General features: G+C 38.8%; 1 protein-coding gene and 1 long non-coding RNA gene across 2 annotated transcripts in view; one reads left to right on the forward strand and one right to left on the reverse strand.

Moving 5' to 3' along the window:
• LOC107745574 (uncharacterized) overlaps positions 1-2,145 on the reverse strand; it is a 7,045-nt gene extending 4,900 nt beyond the window's left edge. The window contains exons 1-2 of the long non-coding RNA XR_001640610.1: positions 2,070-2,145; positions 1,801-1,909 (exon numbers count right to left, since the gene is read on the reverse strand). This is a non-coding gene — a long non-coding RNA (uncharacterized LOC107745574). The remainder of the gene's footprint in view (positions 1-1,800; positions 1,910-2,069) is intronic.
• A 1,325-nt stretch (positions 2,146-3,470) lies between these two features.
• LOC107745566 (ADP-dependent glucokinase-like) lies at positions 3,471-8,864 on the forward strand. The gene is made up of 7 exons (XM_016559458.1): positions 3,471-3,482; positions 3,625-3,885; positions 4,548-4,610; positions 5,778-5,898; positions 6,062-6,258; positions 6,452-6,550; positions 7,592-8,864. Exons 1-7 carry the CDS (start codon positions 3,471-3,473, stop codon positions 8,153-8,155), a joined length of 1,317 nt encoding a protein of 438 aa, XP_016414944.1. The 3' UTR covers positions 8,156-8,864.
• Positions 8,865-9,084: the final 220 nt, after the last annotated feature.

Consider the following 9,084-nt stretch of genomic DNA (forward strand, 5'->3'; position numbering starts at 1 on the left):
AAAATATTGATGTAAACTAGTTGTGTACTCAAAGTTTACTACTGTTATACTTAAAGTATACTTTTATATACTAGAAAGTGGGCCAATTTAGTCCCAAGGAGTATTGAAATAGTACACTTACAAGTATACTACTAGTACGCTGATATTTGTATACTTGTTACATAAAGTATACTTAAAAATATACTTGAACTTTACTTAAGTATACTTAATAAAATAAACTTGAAGTATACTACTTTTTGGTAAGGGTAGTTATCAGATTTAGATAACTGCTTTAAAAATGCACATGTATTCCATCTTCACAAGAGCTAAAAGCCTTGTTTACACGAGTTATTCTCAATGTCTTGCCTTCCCCATTTGCAGAGAGCGGGAAGCCACTTTTAAAAGCGTTTTGCTCCTCTGTGTCGCTTCATAAGTGCCTCTCAAATTCATTCCCTAAAGAGAACCACTGACAAAATGTTTTTATCTACCTGTAGTCTAAACCAACAACCAGTTTATGCCTTACACAATTTTCTAAGGGATAATTTTTGTAGGAGAGTTTTGGCGCTCAATCTGTTCAAATTCACCTCACGAAACTGTCCGTAAAATATTGAGTTGACCTTGATTTTTTAAATAAAACACTATCGTTTTTAATGATACACTTGTAATATATGATTATTTTGTCATGTGTACATAATAAACTGTTAAAATTGACAGTACCTTTGTTTTGTCGATGTAACGTTAATGTACGAAATCGATTCTAACGGACGCGCAGGTGTTGCTATGGTTACCACCGAAGGCCGGCGAACCTGACGTATTACCTTGTTTTATTTATTTTTTTCTAAAATAAACTTATAAATACCGATAAAAATAAATAAATAAATTCACAAATTGTTATTTACGTCATATATATTCTTAAAAAAAAGTACAGTGGCAGTACCATGGTTCCTTAGACGTAGTACTATAGAAATGCCATATTTTCATATATCTACGCCAGTCTATGTAGATATACACATTATTGTGTGGCTATCCTTTTTTCAACGAACACAAATCGTGCGCCAACAGCCACTCAATAAGATTTTTATCGATCACTTAGTGGATTTATTGGTAAAGATATTTATTACAACGATGGTATCATTGTAAGAGGTCATCATACGTAGAGTTCTAGCTGTATAAATCTAATAATCCACTCCAAATGTATTTATGTCAAGAGGAATTAGGCTAAATTAAACATTAGCAGCTGCTTTGCTCTTTAATTCAGTCACTAGAGGGTAAATACCGCCACCTGCTGACCAACATGAGAACTCCTTCTTGATGCTATTTTCATATTTGTTGTACAAACATTGTGTTACCATAGTAAAATGCCCTGAAAATATGGCATTTCTATAGTACTATGTCTAAGGAACCATGGTACTGCCACTGTACTTTTTTTTAAGAAATGCTGATGAGAATCCAGCACTGTAGTGAACTGCTCTGAAAGAAACTGATGTAATAGTGTTAGTATTTGCTGACTGTGTTCTTGTTTATTTTATAAACTGCTGCATTGCCATCCAAAATCCATATCAGGTAAATGAGTTTGTGTCTCTGGGGTTCACAGTAAAATATATACATTTGGAAGTTGAAAAAAAAAACTCTACTTGTAATTACATATTGACAAAAAAGATCCATTCGGATGCAGCAAGTTTAATTGCTACACAAACTCTGATTAGCCTCACTAAAGATAATGTTGTAGATCGGGTCAAGATTAAACAAATAGTAAAAGCAGTTAAAAATAAAAAATTTGCTGAGCAAATTTTAGACGTGGCGCCGGGTAGATATTTTCACCTTGCGTCAGTACATCCACTCAACGTGATGTTCCGGTTACGTCAGTGATGCTCGGCGGAGCCTCTGATTGGTTACTTTGGTTCGCTTTAGCTGCAGTTAGCCAGATTCCCTAAAGCCAACAAAAACTGTTTAAAGCGTTAAACACTGACAATAGCATGCATTTGTGAGCTCAATTAAATTAACTTTTGCATTTTGTAACATAAATTAGCTCTTTGTTTAATTTTATTGGTAATATTATCTCCGAGCTCAATAAGATTCGATTTTAATACTATCGGTTGGCGTGAGGACAGAGTGGACCGGCTAGTCGCTAGACTTCCCCTCAACCAAGAAGGGTGACACAACTCAACTTCACCACATACACACTCTCTTTCGTGTCGTCTGCGATTATCATCTGTCAGGTTAGTGATCTGCCCATCTGTTCGCATCGTTGAAGTGAGTTTCGATTATATTATCTTAAAGATAAAGTGATTGTCCTGTTTATTGCTGTGTAAACTGGTGGTTTATTGGCCATGTGGCTAAGCTCATGTTAGCTCATTGATTTCACTGAAACATGTTACTTACTAACCATAAATGTCATTTTAGCTACAATACCATTTTGCACTAGGTGATCACGGTCAGGTGTGGGATTTTATTTGTCGCGTTGATTTCAAGTCCCGAACATGGGCAGAAATGGGCTGTTAGCACTAGCCTGCTACTGATGTTATTGTATTATGGATTTAAGTTGCATAATGATCAGCTTTCAGTCTAATGAACCTGTCAAACAGAGATGATATATATGGAGAGAGATCTGTGATCGTGCACTGCTTACTCTAGTGTTATAAATAGATAAGCATTGATTTCAGTGGTAAATATAAAGTCTACTTCCTGTGACATGTTCACAGTGCCCAAAACAGCATGGTATTACTATGGTACATGTCCACTGTCATGAAAACCACAGTAAGCCCAAAAAAATGCAATTACACTGATAAAATAAAATAAAAAGTTATACCATGATACAAATCCAGAAACGTAGTCTTACCATGATACATGTCCAAAAGCATGGTATTACTATTGTATCATGGAAATATCATGATTTTTGGACATGCACATGTTAGGTGTCGAAAAACATGGTATTACCATAGTGCATGTCCATAAACATATTACCATGATACATGTTGAAAAAACATGATTTTACCATGTTACATGTCCACAAAAGCATGGATTTACCATGATGCATGTTCAAAAAACATGGGTTCACCATGTTACATGAACAGAAAACATTGTATTGCAATGTTACATGTCAAAAAAATATGGAATAACCATGTTACATGTCCAAAAACATGGTTTTGCCATGATACATGGTACATTGCCAAAAAAGCCATTAAATAAAGGCCCCAGTCAGAGCCCATGATGAGTGTGTGTGTTCACAGGCCGTGTGTGTGTGTCGAGGTCATGTGGAGGAAGGCCGTGCTGGTGGCGCTGTTGGCGTTGGGGCTTTTAGTTTTTTTTTCCAGTTTTAGTAATTTCATTGTTTACTATTATTTACTGTTTTTAATATTTATATATTATTTTCTGTTTTATTTCATATGTATAACTTGTGGCTGATTCGTTACGATTTGTAGCAAAGCTACTTTTTTCTTTTGTCAATTATTTTCATTTCCTGTTTAATCAGTTAAACAAACAAATAAACCATGTTTCTACTTGTTTATTCATTCATGTATTAATTTGTTTCTTCATTAATTCATTCATTTTTTGATGCTTTCGTTAATTCATTCATCTAATCAATGTTCTGTTCACATTTGGGGCCACATTAGCTCCCACACGCAGCAGGTTTGTTTGTTCTAGAGCCCTTCCCATCATGCCTTTGTTTCCTCTGTCAGGGTGAACGCCTGTGTGGATGTGGTGGTGTCCGGGGTGGGGCTGCTGCAGGCGCTCGCTCTCGAACCCGGATCCGGCAGAGACCACGAGGTGCTACACAGCAAAGAGGACCTGAAAGAGGCCTTCATCCACTACATGGGGAAGGGTGCCGCTGCAGAGCGCTTCTTCTCAGATAAGGAGGTTTTTCAAAGGATCGCACGGGCGGCTGCAGAATATCCCGGCGCTCAGGTGCGAGATAAAGCCTTTTATGACAGTAGGAGTGGGTTTTGTGGTCTGTACCACATTGTTTTCCCTCAGGACACGAATAGAAAGTGATTGGACAGAGATTAGCTGGTCCCTGAGCACACTAAAACCTGTCCCAACAGGTTTGACTGCTCTGATTCAGGCCTCTCCATTCAGACATCCATACAGCACTGATTCTGCATATGTCCTATAATATCTAGTTTAATTTTGGCATGTGCTGTAAATGGATCTGGCCCTTGAGATCCGACAGTTTAATTTGAATGCACGAGAGGGTCCGGAGGGGAATTGAGTTTCTGTGTCAAATATAATTTGGCATAATCAGCAGTAATTAAAAGGCGCAGTGGCTGGACCATGAGTCTTATGACAGGCTATTTTCACGACAAATTATATGCATTTTATTATACGCAAATTTTCATGAAAATTATATGCAATAATGTAACACTATTTTTTCTTATAACATTATAGAAAATCTGGAAAAAAGTTCTTTCAATCGTAAATTTGATAGAAAATCAGAAATTGTCAGAGGAGAAGTCTTTTTAAAAAATATCATGAGTCACATAACAGAATCATTTGCTCCAAAACACACTTGTAATCGATCCTGCACATTTTAATTTCAATAAAAACTGCTTTTTTCTTGTTTCTTGCAGCTTTATGTGGGTGGAAATGCTGCTCTTATTGGCCAGAAACTGGCGTCTAACCCAGAACTTGTAGTAAGTATCTGTTACAAGCTTACACCTTGGCTTCACTAGATGCTTAAAGGAACAGTTCAGCCCAATGAAAATTAAAGTGTGCTGAACATGTACTCACCCTCAGGCTGTCCAAGATGTAGATGAGTTTGTTTCTTCATCAGATTTGGAGAAATGTAGCATTCCATCACTTTCTCACCAATGGATCCTCTGCAGTGAATGGGTGCCGTCAGAATGAGAGTCCAAACAGCTGATAAAAACACCACAAGCAATCCATATGACTCCAGACCATCAATTAATGGACTAGAGAGTGTGTGTGTGTGTGTGTTTGTAAGAAACAAATCCATCATTAAGGTGTTTTAACCTTAAACCATCGCCAAACCGTTGGCCAAAATACTAATCAACAATCCATAATAACGCTTCCTCCAGTGAAAAATTCCATCCCCTGTTGTCCTCTCACATCAAAATCCACTCGCAGATTTGTTTAGAGCTGTTTTGACTTGTAAACGGTGTTTGATCAGTGCATATTTCTTTCCGACCAGATGACTTTTTCACTGAAGAAAGCAATATTATAGATAGAGGACTCAAATTTTAGCAGGAAGCAATGGTTTGAAGTTAAAAAATGTCTTAATGATGGATTTGTTTCTTACAAACATGCAGCTTTTCACTTCACAAGTCATTAACTGATGGACTGGAGTGGTGTGGACTATTGTGATGTTTTTATCAGCTGTTTGGACTCTCATTCTGACGGCACCCATTCACATCCATTGGTGAGCAAGTGATGCAATGCTACATTTCTCCAAATCTGATGAAGAAACAAACTCTTCTACATCCTAGATCAGGGATGGGCAACTTCGGTCCTGGAGGGCCACTGTCCTGCAGAGTTTAGCTCCAACTCTGTTAAAAACTCACCTGCCTGTAGCTTTCTGGCGATCTTAAAGACATTGATTAGCTTGTTCAGGTGTGTATGATTAGGGTTGGAGCTAAACTCTGCAAGACAGTGGCCCTCCAGGACTGAAGCTGCCCATCTCTGTCCTGGATGGCCAAGTTCTTTAATGATGAATTTCTTTAATGATGAAAGTGAGTCATGGTTTTATATGTCAAAATGTCCTAAAATTCCATTCTTAAGAGTGCAAAAGCAGCATATTCATACCTGATTATAGTTTTCTAAAGTGTGCTGTTTTCTCTCAGGTCCTCTTATGTGGTCCGGTGGGGCCAAAGCTTCATGATATGCTGGATGAACAGATCATAGTCCCACCAGAATCTCTGCAGGAGATGGATGAGTTCCACCTCATCCTGGAGTACAAGTCAGGTGAGAGAGACCCACTCAAAACCACACTCACATATCATTTCATTTCTGTAACATCACACATTTGAAACAGAATATTATAAGATGTACTCCAGTCGTGTTCTGGCACATTGGTACCGTTGGGTTTTTGTGTCTCTGAGCGTTTCCTCTCTGACGCCCCCTACAGGTGAACAGTGGGGTTCCTCAAGAGCTCCTCAGGCTAACCGCTTTATCCTGTCCCATGACGTGTCCAACGGTGAAATGAGCACGCTGGAGACATTTGTGGCCAGTCTGGAGGAGTTCCAGCCGGATCTGGTGGTTCTGTCCGGACTGCATATGATGGAAGGAATGGGCCGGGATCTTTGGGAGGAACGACTGAAAGAGGTCTGAGACCAGAAAACCCTTAATCCAGAGTTGCTCAATGCCAGTGTAATTACATATTAATAAAATGGATGGTTCTGAAACTTTTGACAGGTAGTATATGCTGTTCTGACAGAGTAAAGGAGATATTTTGAGGTTTGTTGGACACTTCACTGCTGCTTCTTACATATTAGCTCTGTGTTCTGACTTCCTGCAGGCGGTGGTTGCCATCTCAGACGTGAGGAACGAGGTGCCCATCCACCTTGAGCTGGCCAGTATGACAGACAGAGACTACATGAACCGGATCCTGCAGGAGGTAAATGTGTAGGTTTAATGAAGGAAGGATTGTTGTTGGTGGTATACAATAGTGTTGGCAAATGTTACTTATGAAAGTAACACCATATAGTTTTTCATTGCTACAATGTTACTTTTATTTAAATGCTACTTTTCCATACCAATGTACTTCTTTTGTGACACTTTTATACTTTTTTTTTAAACAATTACAATTTTATTTTAGCGATTTGCAGACCTGGAAATATTATAGAAATGATTACATTCTTAAATAAATAAATAAATAGTATTCATTCTAGTTATTATATGTTAGTCCAGTCAAAAGTTTGGGGTCAGTATGATTTTTTTTTTTTTTTTAATCAATACTTTTATTCAGGAAGGATTAATTACATTGATCAAAAGTGACAGTAAAGATTTTTATAATGTTACAAAAGATTTCTATTTCAAATAAATGCTGTTCTTTTGAACTTTCTATTCATCAAAGAATCCGGAAAAATAACATGTATCACCGTTTCCACAAAAATATGAAGCAGCACAACTGTTTTCAATACTGATAATAATAAGAAATGCTTCTTGAGCAGTGAATGAGTATGTTAGAATGATTTCTGAAGGATCATGTGACACTGAAGACTGGAGTAATGATGCTGAAAATTCAGCGTTGCATCACAGGAATAAATTATATTTTACAATGAATAGAAATAGAAAACAGTTATTTTAAATCGTAATATTATTTCACAATATTGCTGTTTTTACTGTATTTTTGATCAATAAATGCAGCTTTGGTGAGCAGAATAGACTTATTTCAAAAATATTTAAAAAATCTTAGACTCAAAATTTTTTGGATATTCAAAAAAATTGCACTTTTTGAGTGCCAGCTCTATAATCAAGCAAATTATATATTAATCCTTATCACAAACTACTGGAAAGTTGCTCATATCTTATGAGGAAGCCTTTGTATATATCAGTCATTTAAAGAAAAGAAACTCCAGTATTCTAGTGCAAATCAAAGCAGAACGAAACGGTTTTCATCTACAGCATTTCAGGTTTCTCCGTGCTCTTCTGTTAGCAGGTCTTGCCCATCGTGAACTCCATCGGTCTGAACGAACAGGAGCTGCTGTTTTTAACTCAGTCCGGAGGTGGACCTCACGCTGACCTCACTTCCTGGGACGGCATACCCGACGTGGGCCGCGTCAGCGACATCCTGCTCTGGGTCCTGGAGCAGCACGGCCGGGCGGACCCAGAATCCGAAGCCGACCTGACCCGGATCCACTTCCACACGCTAGCGTACCACATCCTGGCTACGGTGGACGGCCACTGGGGAAACCAGGAGGCGGCGGTGGCCGCGGGCGCCCGTGTGGCCAGCAGTCAAGCCTGCGGCCTGCAAGCGGTGGATGTTACGAAGGTGGTCCTCAAGGCACCGCTGAACTTCAACAGCTCCTTCTCAGAGCCGAGGGAGAGCCTAACGGTGGACCCGACCCGACCGGTCACCGTGTGGCGCAGAGGGAACGTTTCGTTCCATCTCACGCCGGTCCTGGTGTGCAAACAGCCGCTTAGGACTGTGGGATTGGGCGACGCCATTTCCGCCGAAGGACTTCTGTTTTCAGAGGTCACGCCTCGGCCTGAGCTCTAAGAGACGCCTCTCGTCCATGCTTTTGAAGATACGTCCTCGTCATTAGATCCTAAAGCTGCAGAAACTCAACAGACTCACGGGGCATCAAACGACAGGATGTTTTTCAGAGCAAAACCAGTTCGAGATGCAGGGAACTGTCCTTTTGTTGTTGCTACTTTTGTCTAAAATCACATTGTGAAAGACGGCACTGAACATAACGACGTGAGCCAGCCTCCGCCATTTTTTTTTTAAGGTTCATTTAACCAAAAATGAACGTTCGGTCATCATTCACTCGCCTTTAAACCTAAACGACCTTCTTTATTACATAAGAAATAGTCCAGAAGTCTAAGTCAGATAGTTTTCGGTGAGTAAATGATGACAGAATTTTTATTTTTGGAAGAACTACTAACTTTTTTAAAAACTATAATAAGAGGAGATCATACTCTGGTTAACAGCTGAACAAGACCTGCGGCTGCTATTGGGACGAATGAAAGCGAACGAGAGAATGATTTTAGAGTCTTAAACGTCCCAAATCTCCATTGTATTCCCAAACACTCCTTTATTTGGTTTTGAACGTTAATAAGTAGCAGAACCGGAAGGCCGTCAGGTTTATCCAGCGATGTGCTTTTTTCTTAATCTGAGTAACGTAAAGTTCTTATGGAAGCATGTTTCTGCCACAGAATAAAAAAATAAAAAGGTAATTGCGAATTTTTCATCTCACAATTCTGACTTTTTTTCCCGCAATTGCGAGTTCACATCTCGCAATTCTGACTTTTTTTCTCTGAATTGCGAGATATAACGTCAGAATTGTGTGATATAAACTTGCAATTGTGAGTTATACAGCCAGAATTGTGAAATATAAACTCGCAATTGTGAGAAAGTCAGAATTGTGAGATAAAAAGTTGCAATTACCTTTTTTTTTTTTTATTCAGTGGCAGAAACGGGCTTCC

Source organism: Sinocyclocheilus rhinocerous, unplaced genomic scaffold (assembly GCF_001515625.1).
Source record: "Sinocyclocheilus rhinocerous isolate Xijiao unplaced genomic scaffold, SAMN03320098_v1.1 scaffold1099, whole genome shotgun sequence".
NCBI lineage: Eukaryota > Metazoa > Chordata > Actinopteri > Cypriniformes > Cyprinidae > Sinocyclocheilus > Sinocyclocheilus rhinocerous.